This window comes from Dermochelys coriacea, chromosome 1 (genome assembly GCF_009764565.3).
Source record: "Dermochelys coriacea isolate rDerCor1 chromosome 1, rDerCor1.pri.v4, whole genome shotgun sequence".
NCBI lineage: Eukaryota > Metazoa > Chordata > Testudines > Dermochelyidae > Dermochelys > Dermochelys coriacea.
In genome coordinates, this window is record NC_050068.2 from 136,750,265 (window position 1) to 136,774,651 (window position 24,387).

The 24,387-nt window shown below is 39.7% G+C and overlaps 1 protein-coding gene across 1 annotated transcript; it reads left to right on the forward strand.

The window, feature by feature from the left end:
- Positions 1 to 526: 526 nt before the first annotated feature.
- On the forward strand, positions 527 to 24,321 carry ZRSR2 (zinc finger CCCH-type, RNA binding motif and serine/arginine rich 2). The gene is made up of 12 exons (XM_038409194.2): positions 527 to 684; positions 1,812 to 1,891; positions 2,402 to 2,477; positions 4,114 to 4,222; positions 7,017 to 7,103; positions 10,165 to 10,203; positions 12,020 to 12,135; positions 14,861 to 15,074; positions 17,845 to 17,900; positions 18,181 to 18,290; positions 19,228 to 19,711; positions 23,926 to 24,321. Exons 1-12 carry the CDS (start codon positions 638 to 640, stop codon positions 23,927 to 23,929), a joined length of 1,422 nt encoding a protein of 473 aa, XP_038265122.1. The 5' UTR covers positions 527 to 637; the 3' UTR covers positions 23,930 to 24,321.
- Positions 24,322 to 24,387: the final 66 nt, after the last annotated feature.

Genomic DNA, 24,387 nt, shown 5'->3' on the forward strand with positions numbered 1-24,387 from the left:
TAGGTTACATGGCATAGGTAGTACAAAACACATTCCACTTAGGTCATATATACAAAACGCCCTGACCCGCCAGTGGCTTACCCTGACGGGCCGGGAGCCAAAGTTCGCCAAACCCCTGAAATATAGGGCCAGCTTATGGAAGAGTCGTACAGTTTCTACTGTTTTTACCTATCCATTTTGGGGGGCTGGCTTATAAACGAATGAGCTAACGCACAAGTAGATCTGGTCATTTTTCAGAGAAATCTGACTCCATCCCAAGTTTTAATATGACGTCATTCCCAGCCGAGCGCGCGGCGGGGCGCAGGGGTCCCCGAGGAACGAGGCCCCGCACGCGCGCGCACGAGCACAACCCTCCCCGTCTGGGACCAAATCACGGCACCAATCCCGCCCCCGCGTCCCTTCGCCCCGCCCCCGCACGCCGCCCATGCGCACCGCGGCCCGGCGTGCGTGCGTAGCCGACGCTCCCTCCTCCCCCCCCCCCCGCATGCGCGGGTTTAGCCGTCGTCGGCCCTGGGTCGTGCATGCGCCGTTTTACTCACCAGTCCCAGCTTCCGCCCGACCCAGGGAAACGGAAGGAAGGCGCCGCCGTATCCTCTTCCGGTTTCGTATCATGTGACGTCCCCCTTCCCTGCACAACATGGCGGCCCCCATGCTGATTCCCGCGGCGGCCCCTGAAAAGCTGGGGTGAGTCTGGGGCCGCTGCTCTGACGACCCCTCGCCCTGCCTGACGCTGGCGCCACAGGGGGCCGCTCCCTGGTGCCGGGCCCGCCCGGGCCGCTGTGAGATTCCCCCTGTGCTGCCGTTAGCAACAACGGGGAGCCTGGGGAGCGCCCCCAACCCCCCACATTCCCCCCCCCCCACCCGCGCGCGCGCGCGCCAGGGTCGGCAGCGACATAAACAGGATCCCTGCCCCGCGCTGCGCCTGTCTCGTCTGTATCGTGCGGTTAGTCAGCGCCCCTCTCTCCCTTGTGGCTGTGTTGTGGAGGAGGAAGCAGCAATATGTTTGTCTCCTGCCTGAATATTTGGGGCAAGAAAGAGAGAAGTCAACGAGGATTCTTCTCGCTCTCTCTCCACAAGGCCCAATTACAGGCCGGAATGAGAGGAAGGCTAGCGATTGTGGTAACAGTGCCAGGAGATTGGAGAAGGGGAGAAGTTTTCAGAAGGAAATTATAATGAGTTCAGTTTTGGCTGCAGTAAATTTACCTTGATGGAGAGCCACATTGATGCAGAGCTGTCAGATGCAGACTGAGATGTGCTGTTGGCTAGAAATTAGAATTGGAAAGGTAGATCTGAGAATTATCTGTAGTATTTATACACCCAGACAATATTTACAAGGGGAAGAAGGCAAGGACAGAATTGTAAGGGCCCTACACACAACAGAAGAGAGGAGGAAGAGGGCCCACCACAAGAGATGCCTGAGGAATAATCAGGGAGATGTGAGAATAATTGGGAGAAAGTGGAGTAAACAACTGTCAGTGCTAGCCTCATCTCTCTACATCATATAAGTCAAAGAAGAACATGATAAGGCATGTGTGATCAACATTGTAATGTCAAAAGCAGCAGCGAGCTTTAATTAGTAGCCTTAATTATTACTACTGGCCAGACATAGTTCTAAAGACAAGTTTTGCTGCTTTTTTTAAACTAATGTCTGAAACTTTTATAGAAATACTGCTTCTGTGAATATTTGGTGTTATTTAGCATATTTGATTTTATGACTTTTGTGTTGATGACAAACTTGAAATGTTTAACTATACAACAAAAATGTTCTGATGACCTTTCATAATACAAGTGATGTACTTTACCATCTTTAGCCATAAAAAATACAAAGCTATTCTGAAGAAAGAAAAACGAAAGAAAAAGAGACAAGCGCTTGCCAGATTAAGAGATTCAGGTAATAGATGAGTCTTTTTTGTTGCTACTTTTGTAAGGATGTACAAGTTATTTTTTCTTGTCATAAAGAAAAGGAGACATTAAAATGTGAGCCACATTATTGGAAGGACCAGAAGACATACAATTTTAATGATGCTCCAGAAGAATGAGATTTATAAAATAGAATTTTTCTTTAGGAGATCTGAGCATGTAGTGCATTATTACCCACATACAGTGTCAGATGACTTAAAACAATATGTGGGAAATATTTTTGAAGGTTCTTTCAGGTTTTTTAAATGAATCTTAAGTTTAAATCTACAAGAGTAAAGGAAAGCATATACTCTAACACATGAATATCTTTGAAGAAATGGTATTTTTGATGTTTAGTTAAGAGAAACTAATTTTAAAAAAAACCTAGTGTATCTCTAATTTGAAGGTATATATTATAGCATTTCTGTTATATATAGTGAAGAAGACCAAGAGAAAAATTATATTTAGCTGTATGTACAGGGACATGTTACTCTTTCCTCAGAAATCACAGAAAAAAGTGAACCATTGCCTGAAGAGGAGGAACTGGAAGAAGAGGAAAAACAACTTGAGGCTGAAAGGTAAATCATCTAGAGTTTAAAATAATATCTGCAGTTGAAAAATTGTTGTTTAGTCTTTTATTTAATTTCATGTTGAAATCCCTGACAATTATTTATTTTGTAAATCAAAATCTATTTTTGTCCATATTATGTAGCGTACAGTCAAATTTCTCTGAAAAATTACCATATGTACACGTTCATTAGCCCATTCTTTTATAAGCCGACTTCCCAAGATGGATAGGTAAAAATAGTAAAAACTGTATGACCCTTTCATAAGCCAACCCTATATTTCAGGGGTTGGCAAACTTTGGCTCCTGGCCCAGGGTAAGCCACTGGCGGGACGGGAAGTTTTGTTTACGTGGAGCGTTCACAGACATGGAGCCCCTCCGTACCCTGTGGCCACGGTTCGCCGTTCCCAGCCAAATTGGCTGGGAACGGCGAACCGTGGCCACAGGGAACGGAGGGGCTCCCTGCCTGCAGATGCTCCAGGTAAACAAAACGACAATAGATATTCAATTCAATAATTTCATAGAGTTTAAAATCATCAAATTTTGGTGTAGACCCGTTTATAAGCCGATCCCCGCTCTTCGATGCGTCGCGTTTTTACCAAAAATATTCAGCTTATGAACGAGTATATATGGTAACTGTGGATTGAACTGAGTTTCCTGTGCTCAGCAATTTCAGAGAAACTGGATTTCCTTGTATCCATAATATATGCAACAATTTAACCAAAATCACTAAATTGGAAAATTTAAATCAGTTTATTTTGCCTAGTTTTAGCTCCTAGGATAAGCAACAAACATATGGCTGACTATTAAGGCCCGCAAACATATGGCTGATCATATGAGAAACTGCTGAGCTTGAATTAATATGCAAACTAGATACCATTAACTTGGGTTTTAATAGAGACTGGGTGTGGCTGGGTCATTACAAATATTGAATCCATTTCCCCAGGTTAAGTATCCTCACACCTTCTTGTCAACTGTCTAAATGGGCCATCTTGATTATCATTACAAAAGTTTTATCTCATATTTATTATCTCCTGCTGATAATAGCTCATTGTGATTAATTAGCCTCTTACAGTTTGTATGGCAACTTCCACCTTCTCAATGTGTGCGTGTGTATGTATATATATCTTCTTATTATATGTTCCATTCTATGCATCAGATGAAGTGAGCTGTAGCCCATGAAAGCTTATGCTCTAATAAATTTGTTAGTCTCTAAGGTGCCACAAGTACTCCTGTTCTTTTTGCGGATACAGACTAACACAGCTGCTATTCAGAAACCATATTAAATTATGTTCTAGTCCTGCCCAGAATTAATGTTGATCTATTGATTGGAAGCATATCTCAAGAAACTCATAATCTGGCAACAGAATAAAAACGGAAGTATGACTCTTTAAAATTCTGTTTAAATTCTCCTACATTTTTCCAGAATCAAAACAGCACTTTGGTATCAAAAGAACATGAATAAGCACCTTTTTGGGGAAATGTAACATTAAGAAAAAAAACTTATAATATCTTGCTGTGTTAAATAATTATAACTATGTTTAATAAGTCTGCAACCATGGCAGCTGAAATATAAACAAAAGTATGTCCATAAATTACTGATGAACACTGAACTTCTCTTGCTAAGTAGCATCTGATTTTATTGGTAGGCAAAAACTACATGAGGAATGGTTGCTGAGAGAAGAAAAGGCTCAAGAAGATTTCAGGCTCAAGAAAGAAAAGGAAGAGGCCACAAGAAGACTTCAGGAAGAAGAGGAGGTGAAGTATAAATTGAGAACAGTGTTTAACTGATACTGCCCATCATTTGGGAAAAATATTAATGTCTTTCTGTTGTGTAGCAGCTATACAATGCTTTTGGAAGTCCAGTTTTTTTTTTTTTTTTTTTTTCAGTTTTGATCTTAAAAAACATATAAACCATTCCGCACCAAAGGATATCTATGCAATGCTCTGGCCACCCTTGCCATAAATCTAAAAACTCAGTTCTGGAAAGGTTACAACATATAACATGGTTGATGGCAGGATGAATAAAAATCAATTATTATTTTTAATAAAAAATCATATTTAAAATATAAATACAGGTTTATTGTTAAAAATTGTGCTGACTTAAAATTTAAATTTGAAATGACAATATGAAATATGTTAAGGCCTATTTGTGACGGGTTGGACTCCAGGGGATGTCATCTGGTGTTCTGAGACGCCACTGAGTCAGACTCTTCTGCCAGCCTGGGCCCCGTTACCTGGTCTTGCTGTGTCAGGCTCCCTAGCCTTTTCCAGCGAAGCACACCACAAGGCCACACCCAGCTGCACAGAGAGACCGAGATTGGCTCTGCGAAGGCTCAGCTTAAGGAGCTTGCCACAATACCCAGATGTTCACACCTCCCCCCCCCCCGGAGTACAAACCCAAAATGATATGAAATTCGTCTCTTCCCTCAATGTGGAGGAGGATCTGCACAACTTCTCGCCCCCCCCCAGTTAGAAATCACATAAACTGGGTTATATTGTAAACCAGAAATAAATGTATTAACTATAACAGGTGTATTTTAAGTAGTTAAGGAGGTAGCAGACAGAACAAGGCAGATTACTAAGAAAATAAAAACAGAGCACACAAACTAAGCTTAATACACTAAAGAAACTGGTTACATGTAAATTCTCACCCTAAATATGGTTCTAATAATCTTCTTCGCAGGCCAGACACCATTCCAGTCTGGATCCAGTTCTTTCCCCCAGTTCAGTCTTAGTTGTTTCCAGTAGTCATCTTGGGTGGGGTAGCAGGGGAAAATTGACGACCTGGATTACCTTACTCCCCACCCTTAAATAGGATTTGCATCAAGCGGGAGTCCTTTGTTTCCTAGTTTGACCCCCCCCCCCCATCTTCTCCTGGAAAAGTACAGAATTCAAGATGGGTTCCAGTACCAGGTGACATGGTCATATATATGCCTCTGTAGGGCCCCTGTAGCCATTCTTCACAGGCAGATCCACATGTTCACAGGAAGACTAAGCTCTTTTACTGTCCATTGTCTCTTGCGGATGGGCCATCAGCGCTGTCTGGCTTTTTCATTGTTTTACGTGAAGTGTTAGCTGGGGCATCACCCAAAGCAGCATAGTTAAAATACAGATACAAAGTCAATATTCCTAACTTCAGATACAGGCATGCAAATTGGATAATCACATTCAGTAAATGATAACCTTTCCAATAATATCTCACATGAGCCATCTTGCATAAAGTATATCTCAGTTATGTCACATTCATATCATAAGCATATTTCCATAAAGAATATGGACTGACAGGTCACACTATAATCTATTAAAATAATTTAAATTAAATAAAAATATTTAAGCAATACATGATTGCTGCCAAGTTTTGAAGAAAGTCAACCAGTGAACTGGTGAAAGTCACTGGCTGAGCATCTGGAATCAGTTTGCTGAAGTACTGAGCCAGCTTTTGATAGCAGTAGCTCTTCTGCAGATGCATAGACAATATTGTCATCATCTCAGTTTAGTCAGCAAGTTCAGTTACATTATTGTAGTTCATTCAAAGTTAAGAAACCAATGGGGAGTTGAAAAAGCATGAAAGCTTATTTTCTTTTACCAGTCTCGGTGTGAGATAATAAGATTGACTGGTTCTAAAATCTAGAAGGACTTGGTGATCAGTTCAATTCACTCTTTACAAATTGTTTCCTTTATTTAATAAATCAGTTTTAAATGCAAAACGTGTTTTAATTAACCTTTTTCTTATGTATCCAGCGCATTGCATTAATAACAAATATTTTAAAATGCTGTCTTTGTGCATATTTGATTGAATTCAAATATCCATCCAAATAAAGCCTGACACAAATTACGGGTACAAAATTATCTAGTCAATAAGAAATGCATCACTTACCATTTTTTACTATATTAAAAATATAAGCATTAAGAATCTAAATAAATGTAAGTTAAGCTGTATAATTGCTTAAATGTATATAGATATATATCATGTATCCTTCTGGTTTGCAAAAAGTACCAAATTTAGTGGAAAGGCTATATTTAGTTGCAAATCAACAAGTTATAATGACATGTTTCAGAGTAGCAGCTGTGTTGATCTGTATTAACAAAAAGAAAAGTAGTACTTGTGGCACCTTAGAGACTAACAAATTTATTTGAGCATAAGCTTTAGTGAGCATCCAATGAAGTGAGCTGTAGCTCACGAAAGCTTATGCTCAAATAAATTTGTTAGTCTCTAAGGTGCCACAAGTACTGCTTTTCTTTTTGCAAGTTACAATGGTTACCAAACAATGAGAATCAAAACTTCTTTAGGAAAATAATTAAGATGTATAAATGCAAAGCAGCATTAACATTAAAGATTTAAATCAGCGTTTATTGCTTGGTGATTTAAAACATGATTAAAATCGACAATTTAAGTTGCTTTGAAATAAATCAGTCCACCCTGGGTGATGGGTTTGGATTTACCTATAGTTTTCTCATTCACATACATATTTGTATGTACTGTATTTTTGAAGGAATATTCTTTTAATAATTTACCAAGAAAATGAACAGTTTCTTTCTCCTCATAAAGAGAAAGATAAAAGAAGAATGGGAAGAACAGCAAAGGAAGGAGAGAGAAGAGGAGGAGCAGAAGCAACAGGAGAAGAGAGAGAGAGAGGTGATGCCTGCACTGGGAGGATAAACACACTTTATATCCTCTTACAGTACCAAATGTAACAGTCTACAATTATATATAAATGTCAAAAGACAGCTTGTCCATTTATTGGAGTTAAAAAATGGGGAATGGAAATAATTGACAGGTGTTTTTCTGAGACCTGGAAATAGACCCTCAGTATTTTATTATACTATAATGAAGCCTTATATTGGGGATAAAAATTATACAAAAGTAGCCTCAGTCCTTCAGTTTATGTAGCAACATATGGCTTCTTGTATTACACTTCACTTGTAATTATTTGCATGGCGGAAATATGAAGGTATATTGCTGGCACCCTTTCTCACATGTGCACTTAACATGTGACACGTTAAAGATAACTCTTAACGTAGTATTGTATATTTTCCCTATCAGACATCTGAGCAATCTTAATGTAATCATTTTTAAAAAGTTCCTTACTTTGATCTGGAATTATATTGCTGCTGTTCCTTAACAGTGTTCTTACTCAAAAGATGTTACAGGTCCTCTTTACTTGACTCATTCATCAGGATGTATCTTTTTCATAACTTGTTGGGTGGGGAAGAATACAGTATTGAAAAGTGATAACAGTTTTATAATTAATTTAACCAAAAAAAGTTAATTGGTAGAGTATCTGCTTAGAATTTAGAGAGATTGTAGCTGTCCCCCTGGATTTCCTCCTACAAAGGTCCAAAGTCAAGTTGACCCATTGCTGTCATCGGGGAGGGATGATCACAACTTTCTGGAGTTCATCCATCTCATTTCAACTTCTCCAGAGCAGCAAGAGATGAAAACTGATCTGATCCTACTCAGTTTCATTCAGAGCTCCTTCACCAGAAACAAAGATGTGATTCAGCCCACTGCCATCTTCAAGTAACTGCTGCAGGAGAGGAGAGAGAACAAGTAGTTTTCCCTCCTGCTTTTAATAATGGAAGATAGTACTGAGGCTACTGTACATACAGTAACTCCTCGCTTGATGTTGTAGTTATGTTCCTGAAAAATGCTACTTTAAGTGAATTCAATTTCCCCATAAGAATTAATGTAGATGGGGTGGGGGGAAGGTTCCAGGAAAAAATTTTTCACCAGACAAAAGACATATACAGTGTAAGTTTTAAATAATTTTAAACAATTTAATACTGTACTCACCAATGATGATTGTGAAGCTTGGTTGAGGCAGGGGCCTAGCAGAGTTAGGACACGGGGGCTTGCCCCACTCCACCTGCCCGGCATTCCTGCCAGGGAGTGGGGTTGAGGCATGGGGGCTTGCCCTGTTCTGCCCACCAGCGCTGCTGCCAGGGAGCGAGGTCAGGGCTTGCCCGCTCCTCAGCTGGAATGCTGGGCGGAGCTGGGCAAGCCCCTGCACCCCAACCCCGCTCCCCAGCAGGAGCGCTGGGCAGGCAGAATGGGGCAGGCCTCTGCTCCTGCAACCTTATAACGGAACATTGCATGACTTTAAATGAGTATGTTCTCTAATAGATCAGCAACCTAACAACAAAAGTGTTAACCGGGATAACTTTAAGGGAGGAGTTACTGTACTTCTCCCATAGAAGCAAAAGAGTTGACAGAAATTGTCAATCACTCTGTGGAACTACTGAGGAAGTGATATGAGTGCATGTGAGGCAGCCACCAAGATATAGATATGATCATCTGGATAAAGATAAAACTAAAAAGTAAAATGTGGGTGAGTGGTAGAAGTGGACAGTAGACTAAGAGGATAGAAGACTGATCCAAATGGAATGAAAGAGTGGAGACTGTAAAGGAAGGAAAGGGTGGTTGGACTTGGTTGAGCAGTCAGCACTTACCCAGCTGGGGCAGAATTATGTCCCTCGTTCCCTGGGTAAACGGGAGCTGGGAATACTGTGCTGTCAGGCTGCAAAAGCAGCTCTATTCACCACTCCCCCTCTCCCTCCACCTCACAGAAAGTTGCTACGACGCATGTCTTCTGTGTATGATTCTAGATGTCCAAACCAAGATGAAGGTATGAGGAGAACCTCAAACATGGTGGGACAGACTGAAATGGAGAGAAGAGAAAACAATAGAAAGATTGAAATGATAATTCAAGGGGAAGAGAGTGGTGGAAATAAGGTGTTAGTTGTTAATTCCTGGAATCCAGTATACAGTATAGAAGAGCACTACTGAGTTGACAGAACAAATGTCATGCTTAAACTGGCCAGCAGAAATTTGTGAATTGTTAGCTAAAACTGGTTCCTGAATTCTTCGTGGTCACCTGATGGTGGGCCACAGACAACTACATGGTCAAATGGTGCTGACTCTGCACCTTGTTTCAGCTGCTAAATTGCATTAAAATCAATATAAATACATTACATACTCTCCTAAAATTGCTCTTCAATGTAAACGATTGCTGTAATTGCCCAGGAACTATATATTATCAACACTCGGAAGGGAAGTGGTCCACATGATTGTGACTGGGAGGGGAGGTGGATCCATGAGCCATTCGTTATTAATACATAGTTCTCAATTTTTTTTTAATGGACTGAACACCAGAGTTAAAATAAAGTCCAAAACTTTTTCTATAGATGTTACTGAGTGGGCTGTGTGTATGCAAAGAGACCTAAGACTAGGAAAATCCAAAGCTAACTTATTAATATTAAAAATGCATTTTAAACTTAAGTGGTCACTTCTCTTGGCTTGTCCTGAATTCCATTTTATATTTATGCCCACTTATCAAGCAGAGTGTTCGTGCCACAGATATGTTTAGGTATGTAAAGTAAAATACAGTTCAGTGGCAGCAAAAATAGAGAAAGAAAACTACTAGCTTCAAAAGTAACTTTGTGAAGTGCTCTAGCATTTAGATATTAGAAAACGCTCATCTACATCAGTCTTCTCAGATGTATCCTTTAACAACATTATAGGGGGTCTGACTTACTGCAAAGCAAAATATAAATTTTCAGTGTTTTTAAAACAAACCACCACACTACTTTAGAGAGTATGGTCATTAAATATTGCAAATTAGGTTCTTAACTAAAGAAACCAGATGAGTTACCTCCCTTCAGGGTTTTCACTAGTCCTGTGTTTGCACCATTTATAGGAAGCTGTGCAGAAGATGCTGGATCAAGCTGAAAGTCAGGTATGTTCAGTCTCTTTTCAATAAAGAACTGAAAGATCACTATGGACTACCATCTGACTTTTGTCTTTTGGCATGATATTAATCTCTTCTGAAGAGAAGCTAATGGCCTTGTATAATTTAATATGTAAGGGTTTCCATGAGCCATAAACAATATATTTACTAGCTGGAACATATAATTAAGCACATTTGTGGCTATGAGGTAGCAGTGCAGCTGGGAGTGCTTGTTGCTGTTCAGGAGAGCCAGGTCTAGAATGACTTTGGGATTCTGCTTTCTGGGCCACTGAAGACTTGTTATGATGGTATGTTTTCTTTGAATAAAAGCAGTCTTCAGCAGGAGGAAGTACTGATTCTGAAATAAGGAGGGAATCACGTGGCTACCTGGAAGAGTGTAGATCTCAAATTGGTAAAGAGTAGTAAGAAAATCTGCAGAATGTTCTTAAATTAGAACTCAGTGCCTGAATTCAGTCTTTCCATTTCTTTAAAAGAAAACAACTAATTTTATCTCACCCAGTCAGTAAAGGTTTGTAAAGGTTCTTGCACTGAATAGACTCTTGAACGTATCCAGAAGTAAACTTAATTATAGTTACCCATTTCAGAGTTGATTGCTATTAGCCACATTGGAATAGTGTTGGATTCTCAATTATATTTAGACTGAGCAAGGGAACTAAACTTCTAATTAACAAAATCTGGATGGAATACTGCTTTGACTGTTTTTATTGTCTAGGGCTCTAATATACTTCTGGCAGAGAAACAAAGGGAAAATGTAGTATATTGGAGTTTGAAATTGAAAGATACGAGGTTTCAGTTTGTGAGTTCTACCACTGCTGAAGCCCCAAATGACATTCTGCCCCGGCCCCCTCCCAAATGGTGCTATCCCCAGTAGAAGTGCCAACTGTAAATAATCATAGCTTTAACTTTATTTGATGTGAGAAGCACTACTTCAACACTCTTCCAAACTCTTTTTGCTTATTAAAATGAGTAAAATTCACCTTTTTAAGGGTGCTTCCAACTTTGCTTCAAGTCAACAAATATTTGCAATTTGGTAATCTCATGTTGCATTTTAGGAGTCCCAGGTCAGTGTCTTGAGTACAGAATTAGAAAAGGGGAATTCCTGAGTTTTAATCCCAGTCATAGCTGTGACCGATTTTTTTTCTGTGGCCTTGAGCCAAGTTACTTTAACTTTAGTACTTCATTATTCCTATCTTCATAAAAATTGATACTTGTTTACCTACTTCACTGGACTGTTGTAAGGATAAATTAATGGACCCAATCCTCAGTTCCTGCCAGAAAGCATTCAGCCCAATTCAGGCAAGGGGGTGCAAAGATGTCTTTAGCCACTGTTACACTCTCCCAGTCCTGGGGTTGCTTTGCTCTGAGGTGAATCTCTTCCCTGAGGATCCCCCTATGCTAGAATGGTGGGCTATCCTAATGCAAGAAAGAATATTTGTAATTCTCTTTGATGGTGCAAGTCCAGTGTAAGGACTGAGTACTGTCGTTGTTCGTAAAAATTTAATGTATCCTGCACTCTGGCAAATAGAAAATTTCCATTTGTGATCTTAAGTTCCTTTTTTGTAGAGTTTCCTCGAATCTGTGTAGTTACCGAGGAAGAGCTGTCCTCTTTAGATAGATCAGAGGCACTTGGATGACCATACAGGGCAGTATTTAAAATCCTTGGTTCAAACTCACCTGGGTGTCAAAGGAGATAACATTGAGTTACATAAGTATTGAATTTGACTCCTTGCTTTCACATTTATTTATTTATTTTACTGTGTTTTGCTCGTTAAAGTAATGATATGTTAATGGTGTTTTTAAACAGCTGGAAAATGGCACTACCTGGCATAACCCAGAACCCCCAGAGAATATAGGAACGGAGAAAGATAGAGCTAATTGCCCATTTTATATCAAAACAGGATCCTGCAGATTTGGAGACAGGTAACTGGTCAAATGTTGGAAATATAACATGGTTGAAAGGGGTTTGCTCCTTTGGGATTTCTTACAGGTTTGTGATCAGATTATCTCCTCACTATTGCTGTGTGGGTTTCCTGTAGACTTACTAGATAAGATTCTGTTCTCAGTTATACAGCTGTGACTTGAGAGTAAAAGCAGTGCACAGTCAGAATTGGTTATTTTTTTTTATTAGAACATCAAACTGCTAATAGTCTGGTCCCAGTTTTGATCTGACTGATTCAGCAGAAGCATTTGCAGAGGTAGATCATTGTCATCAGAGTATATGCAGTTTCCTATAACTATTGGTGCAGCTCCAAAAGAATATATCCAGTCAGATGTCTTACTTAAATTTGCATACACTGCACCTAAAACAGCTACAAAAACAAGTTAGTGTACATCTGCATGACTGGAAGTGTCATGTGACTTTCCAGTATCTCATTATTTGTACAGTACACATGGTCATTGCACATGGGCCATCTAATTAGTATCCTTTCTCCAAAAGTGCTCTGGACCAGATGCTTTAGAGAGACAGACATGCAAAATACCCATTGTGGACAATTCTACAACAGAATTCTGGGGAAGCTTCTTTGGCAGTTAATGGCTGGCTTCAATCCTGAAATATGAGAGTTGGTACCACTTTTAAACCTCATCCTAGCTATTTCAACTGCAGATGACGTTTTTACTACTCAAATTAATATTTAACCCATTTTAATCCTTCTAAGTTCTTTATCTCAATGGTATATTGTGACAGAGAGTTCCATGGGTTAATTATGTATTGTGTAAAAATAAAAATGTCAGTGGTTTTAAATAAAAAGAAAAGGAGTACTTGTGGCACCTTAGAGCATAAGCTTTCGTGAGCTACAGCTCACTTCATCGGATGCATCCGATGAAGTGAGCTGTAGCTCACGAAAGCTTATGCTCAAATAAATTTGTTAGTCTCTAAGGTGCCACAAGTACTCCTTTTCTTTTTGCGAATACAGACTAACACGGCTGCTACTCTGAAACCAGTGGTTTTAAATGTTTCCTTTTAATTTCATTGGGAATCCCCCTGTTCTCATATTATAAGACAAGGTGAACAGAACTACCTGACCTTCTAATCTCTTACTTATTGCCTCTGAAAACTTAATAAGCCCTAATGTGTTCCCATGACTTGAATTACACATGTCTCCTTTCTTGGGCACTCTTCTGTTATGAAATATATAAAATGAATGGTACAGAAGGTCAGTAGGGTGCTTTTACCATTTTGCAATATCAGAAGGGGTCGTACCATCAAATTTAAACCTGAAATGAAGCCTTTTTGTATAATTCATAAATAAGCAGTGGAAGTCTACATGTTGAGGTTGAGCTTAGTAGGACTCAACGTTAGACTTCTGTTGATATGAAAATATGAAAACATATTTACAGTAGATACGATCTGAGTATGTGTCAATCACTAATTGCTTGGAGATAGGAAAAAATTTTCTTCCTATGGAAAGCCTGTTCCATAGTTTTCTGTTACAGGGCTTGTACCTTTCTCTATAGTATTTGCTCTTTGCCGCTATCAGACATGATACTGAGCTAGATTGACCACTGGTCTGATCCGGTATAGCAGAATCCTGTTTATCTGATCTAATTGGGACCAGGGCCAGATTGGATAATCAGAAAGTGGGATAATCTGGAGAATGGGAGAGTGCAATGCTGCAGCACTAGCTAGCAGCGCTTCTGGCCTTGGAGTCCTGGTTGTTTGGTTAATGCGGAGAGCAGGAAAATGGAGGATTGGATAAACGGGGTTTTACATTCGTATATCATGAACAAACCACCTAGCTTTATTGTAACAGGGTTTCTGTCTTTTCCAATTTTAGTTTCCTATCATACAAGGTTTCTTTGTATAGAGTTTTAATAAATGTGGTAGTTTGACTGCATTATATTTAAGATGTATCCTCTGAAGTGTGCTTTCAAGAAAGAACTAGCACATTTTGGACAGAGCTTTTTGACTCAGTTACCTGGGTGAACAGGGGAGTGTTTTGAAGCAGAGATCCTAAAGCATAGTGAAACCCTTCTCATTCAGAAGTAAGACAGAGAGATTACTATCTGAGGGTGTCTCACTGAGCTTCAGGCTGTTATGGTGAACGCTGTATTGCAGCATCTGAAGGCCACTTATGGCCACCAATATGATGTGATGTAGGTTAAAATAAAACTTCTGTACAGAGCTGTCACTTGTAAAATGTAGTATTTCCATAGCTGTAGATGTTCATAACCTGGAGCCTAATTTTCCTTCCCCTTCCCAAAAGGATGAGAGTAGTTTCATTAACTTCAATAAGAGTTATTTAATTTTGCAGAGAAGAATGGAGGGGCTCTTACAGAAGTAAAACTTTAAAATATCTTGCAAGACCCTTCAAAAATTGAACAGACATTCCAAAATAGCAGCATTTGAATTAAATGCCTTTCATTTTTGAAATTTCCAACTGATGATTCTGTGTGTGTTTGTGAACATTATTGTAATTTGTATATGGCAAGATGCTTTAAAACTATCAGGAAACTTGTCTTGAATTACCTGCTTTACTCATTGAAATATGCTGATTCCCATAATTACACGAATGAAGCTCCTTTTTAGAATATTTTCTTGCAATTCAGAGTTGTTAGTGGGTCCAGAAATAGCAAATGTTTGCAGCTTTAGCAGGCGTAGCCTTTGCTGAAAGTGAGGTTTTTTTCTTTACCATAAATTATATAGGTGTTCCCGCAAACATAACTACCCAACATCCAGTCAGACGCTTCTGATCAGAGGTATGTTTGTTACATTTGGGATGGAGCAGTGTAGAAGAGATGACTATGATACGGATGCGAGTCTTGAGTACAGTGAGGAGGAAACCTACCAGCAGTTCCTAGACTTCTATGAAGATGTACTGCCTGAGTTCAAAAATGTGGGAAAGGTTATTCAATTCAAGGTATGCATATGAGCCCAGTGATGATCATCACATCTCATTGTTCCTTTGCCAGTCTTGACTAGTGTAAATCTCAGTTGTGAAATAGGCCATAGCTAAGTTTATGTACAATTTCTCAATTCAAACTGCGTATTTCTGATGGCACCTGTAAACTAATCTCTGTGTCATCACAGAGGATTATATTTCTTCAAGATATAGGTGAAATCCCTCCCAAAGCGTATTCTGGGACAAACTCTCAACATATCTATAAAATTACCTTCTGAAACAATCTGCTTATTTCTCAGCCCTCATCTTACTAAGCTTTAGCGCAGGCCAGCATATTCTCAGATCATTTTCAGGGCTGGAAAATTTTACCAACCACCTATTAGCCCAAGGACTAAGCCTTTTAGCCAAAGTAAAGGTAGCTGTGCTGCCATGGCTGTGCGTCTCTCACCTTCCCCCCCTTTCCCCTTACAAGCTATGCCTGTGGTAATTTAATGGAGTAAAATGGTTATATGCTTGATTTATTTAGAACACAGTCAACTTTCTGTTTAATTCACTTTTTAAAAATGTAACTTGCTACTAGGACTTGGTGAAGAATAGAAAAATATTGAACTAGTATGAAAGTAAAATGTTTGAATAGTACCTGACTAGTTAGAAAGGGTAGAATTTGTTGCAGAAACTGCAACTTTGACCAAATACCAGCTTTTATAGTTGCTGCAAGTTTGAATGGCGTTGGACCTCCTGCACCAAGTTGCAGTGCCATGCAATCAAATTTGGCCTGGCTGCCCCTTTGTCATGAGCAGGTGGCGGCGGAGGCCGATGAGAAGGATGGGGCCAGGGATCCATGTGGGTTGAGGCCAGGCTTCCCAGGAGGCTTGTCCTGCTCACTATCCAAGCTCTGTGGTGAGTGCTGCTGCCTGCACTTGGCCCTGCTGGTGCTGGCCTTGCACTTTGTCTTGTTGCAGTTTTGCCTCCACCAAGTGATGTGGGCTAGGTCCGCCAAGAAGCAGCTTCTGTGTGATCTTGAGGACTTCGCTTTCTGTGACTGCCCAGCTGCACCAGAGGATAGGCTTGGGGAGGCCTAAGTGAAAGGGGCCGGGTTGGGACTTGTGCCTCCCACAGACACAGGGCTTCGGACAGCAGAGCCCCAGCAGTTCCAGCCTCCCACAGGCCTTCAGAGGTCTCTGTGCCTGGGGCCAACTCTAGAGCACAGGGGCTCAGGCCCTCCACACCAAAACCGCAACTTTAATCAACTGTGGCTACAACTTTTGAACCAAAAAAACCACAATTTTTTTTTCTTACAGCCTTAATTCAGATCTATTCCAAGAAAGAGAGAAATCGTCTCATGACCAGTCCTGATTGTTTTCCATTTTTATCCCTCCACCCTCTTTCCTTTTGTTGAAATCTCTGCCTTTCCTTTCCCCCCAAATATTTTTCTCCTGTTGTACAATACACTTGTCCATTGTTGGGAATTGTATCCCTGAACGCTGTGAATTGCATTGTTGATAATGAGGCTTTGGGGATTAGAAAGCAAGGCAATACACTGACTTTCAGTGGATTTCATTACACAGTATTGTATACAGGAGTTGAGTTAGTTGATGATCTGGCCAAAGTTGGAAGATCTGAAACTCGGATTAGAATGACAATGGTTGAGGATATTGATGCCTTATCAAAAAAAGTATTAGCTGAAATAAATGGCTGAAAGACAAGATCTTCTGAAACCAAAGGATTTCTGAAAATAACATCCACTGTTGTGAGAGTAAGGGGACACGCACTGTAGGAATGAACATCAGCAGATGGGATCAAGATAGATGCACTCTGCAAGATTTTTCAGGAGCAGGCTTTCACAACCATCTATGCCTTTGAATATAATATGGTATGGATTTGACACCTTGCATCAAGCCCTTCCAAAGAACCTTGTAGGAGTCACCTAATTCATTCTCAGCTTTCATGCTGGACATTATTATTGTGGGACAAGACAACAACAAATTCCTACCAGGCAAAGGTGTAGACAATGCTCCTAAGGCCAGTCCCAGTTGTACCGCCATGGCAATTAAACCTGTTGAAAAGCATTGCTTGTCTGTTGAAATACATGTTGTTGTGGCTATTTTTTCATATCTGATTTTTCACCTCTGTTGTTTTTCTCCATCTCCTTATTCATTCTCCCCCTTGTCTTGTCAATTTTTCCTCTCCTGTAAGTGCTGTTAGTGTCTAAAGTGAGCATTAGCTGCTCCAGCAGCACTTCTAGCATTTATTACTACTAACTGTCATTAGCTATTAAAAGTCCAGATGGTGTTGACTGCCTTTGTAGTATTGGTGATGCCTTCTTACAGTCCAGCTGGACAGAACACCATGTAATCAGGAGGATTAATCATGTGGTGACACATCAGTGTTGCCTACCCAGGGTGCAATTCTAGAGAATAAAACAGAACCTGATTAACAGAGCATGAGGGGTGTGTGTGTGTGTGTTCGTTCAACTAAAAGCTGTCAGCTATAGGGAAAAAGAAAACTCCTATGTTTAACATCAAAGCAAACCATTTTAAATGGTGTTCAAATATACCACAAATACTTTTTTTTAAACAAACTTCTATTTAATCAGAACTAAGTATTCAGTTTTATTAAACCTGTATGTGAAAACCAGGCCAGAAGAATTGATAAATAAATAAAATACTTTTACATTCTTGTCACCCTACGTATGAGCTATACGGGTGAGTATAGTTCCATCATGAACGAACTATATGGATCTCTCAGTATTTCAGAAGCCTTAATCTAACATTTCATCTCCTCTTAGGTCAGCTGCAACTTTGAGCCTCACCTGCGGGGAAATGTATATGTTCAGTACCAATCGTAAGTGCCTTGCAGTTAACTCTTTATGATGCTTGACAGTTATATACTCTAGATCATAAGCAGTACCCAAGTAATACAATTTTACTTTTTCCTGTTGGGTTCTAAAAGGTTTAATTCCATATTTCCATTTTACTTAAATTTGAATGTCACTTAAACCCCATTTTATCTAAGTGTTTCATCCCCACACTGCAGTAAGAGTCCAAATTTGGTAGAGAACATAATTTAAAGGATTGTATGATATCCCAGTAATGCTACAGGCTGCCTTATCTTTAAATTAAAGGGAGCGAGACTGTCAAGAAGCCCTTACTCTTTTCAATGGACGATGGTATGCAGGACGACAACTTCAGTGTGAATTTTGCCCAGTGACAAGATGGAAAACTGCTATATGTGGTATGTAAGGGATAAACCTTTATAAAAGGGAAAGTCTCTCATTACTAAAAGGCTTATAAGAGAACTGAAAGATTAAGAAGTGATGTCTTACAGGCTTTCAAATCAGAGAGATCCACATAAAACTGTGTACCACACAGTACAGGAACCTTTTGGGGTGCAAGGTGACAAACTGAAAACGTACTAACTTGATTACACAAGCTTTGGGCAGGAAGTGTATATGGTGTCCAACTGACACTAATGGGGGGATTTAGAAAACTGACTGTAGTTAGGATGCAGTAACACCCTCAACCTTTAGGAAGAATGTTTTGGGATAACAAATGATTGTAAAATAGGCAGGATGTACGTGTTTTTCTCTCATTCAAAACCAGCAACCTAACTGGTTCTGAAACATTAAAACATAGCTTCTTCATTATGATCAGTGTTAACTATATTTAGCTGACTGTTACCTCAATCTTGCTACAATCCGAAATGTATTTATCTTGAACAGAAAATTCGTACCTCCAGGATAGCATTTAGGCTATAAGGGGCCAGTCCATGCCGATTAACTCATGCCTTTACCTAAAATCCCTGAGATTTAACTAACGCCCATCCTGCCCAATTTACATAACTAGGAAAGTTAAGTTATAAAATTACAAACTCACTTTAGTATAAGAATGTTTGAAAGCTAAAACTAATATCAGGATGTATGTGTCTCATGAGTAAGATTAAAGTATAATCTTTGAAAAGAATTGAAGTGTGTTTTTCCTTTGTCGATGAGGCTGATAGGCATGGTATGAGTATCTACAGTGGAAAAAGCCAAAAAATTAAGTGCAACAGATCTTTTAAAATACATATTTAATTAAAATGGCTGACATTTCATTAAAAAAATAGAATTGTTGCCTTTGTATAACATTACCAGTAACCTTCTTTTTAAAAAAAATAAAAATATCTGTTGCAGGTTTATTTGAAAGGCAGAAATGCCCAAGAGGGAAACACTGCAACTTTCTTCACGTATTCAGAAATCCACACAATGAATTTTGGGAGGCCAATAGAGACATACATATTTCTCCTGAACGGACCAATCAGTCAGCTAAAAACTCTGAAAGGAGAAACAGAACAGGCCATCATGAGGACTATTACAGCAAGTCAAGAAGACGGAGCAGCCCTAGCACAGATCATTCTTACAAAAGAAATGGCGAATCAGAGAGGAAAAAAAGTAGCCACAAGCGCAAGAAAAGACGGCGGTCTAGCAGGTCAAGAAGTTGGGAACGAAGGCGGTCACATAGTAGAGGGAAGAAGAGGAGAGGTCGTAGTCGCAGCAGAAGTCGTAGTTGTACACGTGGTCGTAGTAGAAGCCGAAGTAGAAGCTCCTCTCGGTCCAGGAGTTGGGGCACAAAGAGGTCAAATAGCAGAGGAAGAAGTAATGAACCCCCTCCAAAAAAGTGAGAATTCTTTGAGGAGTTGCCACTTGAGCAACTGTTGTGTTACCAAAGATACCATGTGTGCAGTAGATGGCTATGTACCAAGAATAATGTTGTACTACATTAGGGTATATCTTGTATTAAAATGAGTATCTTCATAATAAAGGACCCAAGCAGGACTTAAGAGTTTAAGAAAGATGGTACAGATTTATTGATTAAAATTTACCACATGATCTTGGGAATTCAGTATTTTGTGTAAATCCTTCCTGTTGGACTAGACACCTGAATGTATCCTCCGATCAGCTGGAGATCAGAGATCAAATTCTCCCCACCGTGGAAGAAAGCTCCCTGTGTTGCTTCTTCCACGCAGTGCTTGCCCAGCAGGAATATGGGGGTGAAATTAAGATTGTGAATGTCACTTTGCCTCGCCTGCTAATGACACTGAGCAAATCCTGCATGTAGGCACAGCACGGAGGTGGTCGTGCTGAGGGAAGGAGAAGTGCAAGCCTGGAGAACAAAAATGCCAAGAGGGAGTGCACAGGTGGTTGGTTCAGTGGTAGCCCACGTGATATTCAATACTGTGCTCCCTGAGCTAGCTGTAGAGATCATGTGCTTGGTTCAGCAAGTTAGCTGGGGCATAAATCAGGCAGTAATGTTAAGGCATGGAAATCTATGGGTTGGGTTTTTTAAAGTGAAGTAAAGGCTAAAGATTACTGCAGGGATACTATAAACCAAAACACAAGAGCTGTTAACTGAGGAGCAGAGTGGCTGAAGAAATGAATAAATAATACTTATAGGGCTGTCAGGACTTCCTCATTCCAATTCCTTATATACTTTCCTATGTGGAGCATGCTGCCACTAATGAATTTGGATGAATTGTTTTGAACAAAGCGGTAATAAAATAACTTCTAGAAATCAAGGTTAATCTTGATAGATGGGGTGCTATTTGTGTTTAAAATCTGTTTGCATTCCAAATGGATGTTTGAAACCTGTACAATCTTGGGGTATAAATTAGATACAATACTTAGATGCCTAATTGCCCTTTGCAAATCTCTCCTTAACTCCCACTGATTTTTTTCAAGAGGAACTGGGAGCCTATCTTGTTCTTGAAAATATCCCCCACAATGCAGATACTTATAGGCACACTATTAAATAAAAAAGGAAATATTTATTCCAGCCTTGAGGGTGCAGCTTCTTCTAAAGCTTTTACTGTGCATCAGTGGTTAATATCAATAGTGCATTCAGCAGCTGCTAACTGTTATATTTTTCCTCCACATTCAGCATGCATTCAGCACCAAAAACTAGACTGCCACAGGTCTGCTGCTACAGCTTTGAGGTGTTAACATTCATTTTCCAACTGCTTTCATATTTCAGTACTACTGTTTCCCATAACACCTAAGTGAGGTCTGAGTCTGTGAGGATTCAGAATCAAACAGCCATGTGCATGGCTTTTTGTAATAACACTACAATGTAGTGAGTGATTATTTTTATTTGAAATCACAACCAAAGATTTTTTTAAATGTAAGCTTAAATATTGCAAGAGAAATAGCAGAAGGGCTCAAAAAGGAACTAACTTGAGAGGATGGATTTTCCATGATGTGTATTTCTACTGCCCTTACAGCTCATGAAGACTTTACAAAATACAATAGTACTGGCACAGGTCCTATCATATGGTATCCTAAAGGAATATGACAGTAGGTCCCCAGTGTGCTAGGTACTGTACAAATACAGAGACAGTCCTTGCTCCATGGAGCTTACAATCAAAGACAGGCCCCCCCCCGCCCCCGGAATGAGGGCATTTCAAGCAGTCTATAGTGAGTGTAGGCTGTTGCCAAGATCCCATCCCAAAATGACTTAATCCTGGTGGAATTAAACAGGGTTCCTGTACTGCTGCAGCATTTCTTCAGAGCACGTAACTAATTTTATGGCTATACTTCAGAGAAGAGCTGAAAGTTACTGAGCTAGATGCAGAATAGTGGAAAATCAGGCCCTTCATCTCTTCTGGCCCTCTTGGTTCTCCAGTTCATAGCAGTAGCAGGACAGGTTTAAAACATTTTTGGTAATCTTTCAGCTCTAACTTTTGCCTTTCATGCTTAAAGGCAAGAGTCATTTTCTCAACAGAGATGATGACCATCCTGTGCATTACCACAATTATTGTATTAAAGGCTACATAGCTGTTCAACAGTGAGTGACACCTGTCTCAGTGCTATTTGTCATTCATTGTTCTCTGCCTCAAAGAATAAAAACTGCAGCTATACTGCATGTCAGACAAGTTAAATTGCTTCTTGTCCCAGGTCAGTAGCTCTCAGAAGCAAAGCTCTCAGTACTATTTCTTGTTCAGCCAATCACTCAGACAAACAAGTTTGTTTACATTTGCAGGAGATAATGCTGCCAATTTCTTGTTCACATCACCTGAAAGAGAGAACAGGTGTTTGTATAGCATTGTTGTAGCCAATGTCACAAGATATTTACATGCTAGATGTGCTAAAGATTCATATGTCCCTTCATGCTTCAACCATCATTCCAGAGGACATGCATCCATGCTGAATAACAATCCAAAGCAGTGCAGACTGACACGTTCATTTTAATCATCTGAGTCAGATGCCACTAACAGAAGGTTGATTTTCTTTTTGGTGGTTCAGGTTTTGTAGTTTCCAAATCAGGGTGTTGCTTTTAAGTCTTCTGAAAATATGCTCTACAGCTCCGCCCTCTCAGATTTTGGAAGGCACTTCAGATTCTTAAACTTTGGGTCAAGTGCTGAAGCTATCTTTAGAAATGTCACAATGTACCTTCTTTGTGTTTTGTCAAATCTGCTGTGAAAGTGTTCTTAAAATGAGTATATGCCAAGTCATCATCTGAGACTACTATACCATGAAATATATGGCAGAATGCAGTTATAACAGAACTGGAGACATAATTCTCCCTCAAGAAGTTAAGCCACAGATTTAATTAATGCATTATTTTTTTTTTAAATGAGAATCAACATGGAAGCATGTTCTCTGGAATGGTGGCCGAAGCATGAAGGAGCAAACAAATGTTTAGCATATCTGGCACGTAAATACCTTGCAACGTCAGCTACAAAAGTCCCATGCGAATGTCTGTTCTCACTTTCTGGTGACATTGTAAATAAGAAGTGGGCAGCATTATCTCCCATAAGTGTAAACAAACTTGTTTGGCTGAACAAGGAGGAGGCCTGAGTGGACTTGTAGGCTCTAAAGTTTTGCATTGTTTTGTTTTTGAATGCAGTTAGATAATAGCATTTTTAATCAATACTGGATTTTTCTGACGTATGCTCTAGTTCAAGCAGGAATTAATGCAGGAAAGTGGCATGGTTTGTGTTATAGAGGTCAGGCTAGATAACAGTCTCTCAAGACCTTATCTATGAACCTCTTTCAAAAAAGCCTTAATGGAGTAGATTAGCAGCAAGCTACAGGGCTCCACTTCAGCATGCTGCAAAAATCAGCATCCCTCATAAGCTATGGAGTCTGTATGCCTCACCCTTGTTCCAGCTTCACAGGATATGAATGGGAGGGAAAGCAAGTAGAGAATGCACTGGTAGAGGAGGTTGGGGGGACAAGTGGCTAAAGCAACAATTTTCGGTGGAAAGCGTAGCTTTGAGGGAAGAAGAGAAGGTAGGGTGCATGTTCAAGTTCTCTAGTTAGTAACAAATGGCAGCGCTAGTTTACAGTACCCTGGAGAGAGAAATCTGACAACCTTGTAAAGATGCTGGTTTATCACTTCACTGAAATATGAAAACAAAAACAGAACATCCTCCTGCTTTCTAAGGCAAGTAAAATCAAGCAGCAGAACAAAACTTTTACAGTCGTGGTACCAAATGAGATCAAAAGATGGAGTCCAAACTGCCAGGAAAACTAGATTTCTATGGTAGCTGGCCCATAGAGGTAAATTTTGCAGCATGGCAGAATTAGCAGAATCCTGCTTATAAATTAGAGAAGTGGGGTTAGCTTGAGGTTGATTTATACCCCTAAATGCTGTTTTGCAGTCTATCCTTCAACACTTAGAAAAATATTCTGCAAGGCATTCAGTTTGAAAATTCTTGAAGAGTCCAATGCTCAGTATTACAAGCACAGCACAGACTGTGTGGCAATAGCTGGTGTAGAAAAGGACAAAGTAGAGAAACTTGCTCTTGCATTTAAGCTTGCTTTCATCTTATCCGTGTCAGGGACCCTTTAAAGGGACGGTACTAATGTTTTTCCACACTCTTCTTCCTTCAGGTAAAGCCAAGTGAAATTCAGACAAGAATCTTAGTGCTCCCTTTTTGAAAAATGGATGGCGGCTTCTCCCAGTTAGACAAACACTTCAACTGAAATGAGGACTGCGTATGCTGTACTGAACTGCCCTTTATTAGTCAAGAAATTGAATGTTAAGTTTGTATTATCCAACACACCTTCAGTTAATGTGTTTTTGGCTTTAATTCTTAAATGAAATAGCACTATAGTCTAAACTGAATATCCATTTAGATGAAGTTTCTTTACAGTAAAGTGTTTAATGTGATTAAGCCTTCTATTACCTGCTAACTTATTTTCTGTAAAATTTTTAATAGCTGTAAATAAATGGAATCCTTGAGTACACCTTACACTTTTTTTTTAATAAAGTTTGATGCAAATCCAGTGACGTAATGAAGTTTAATTGTACATTTTTACCTATCAAAGATTTACCCATCCTCTCCTTCCCCT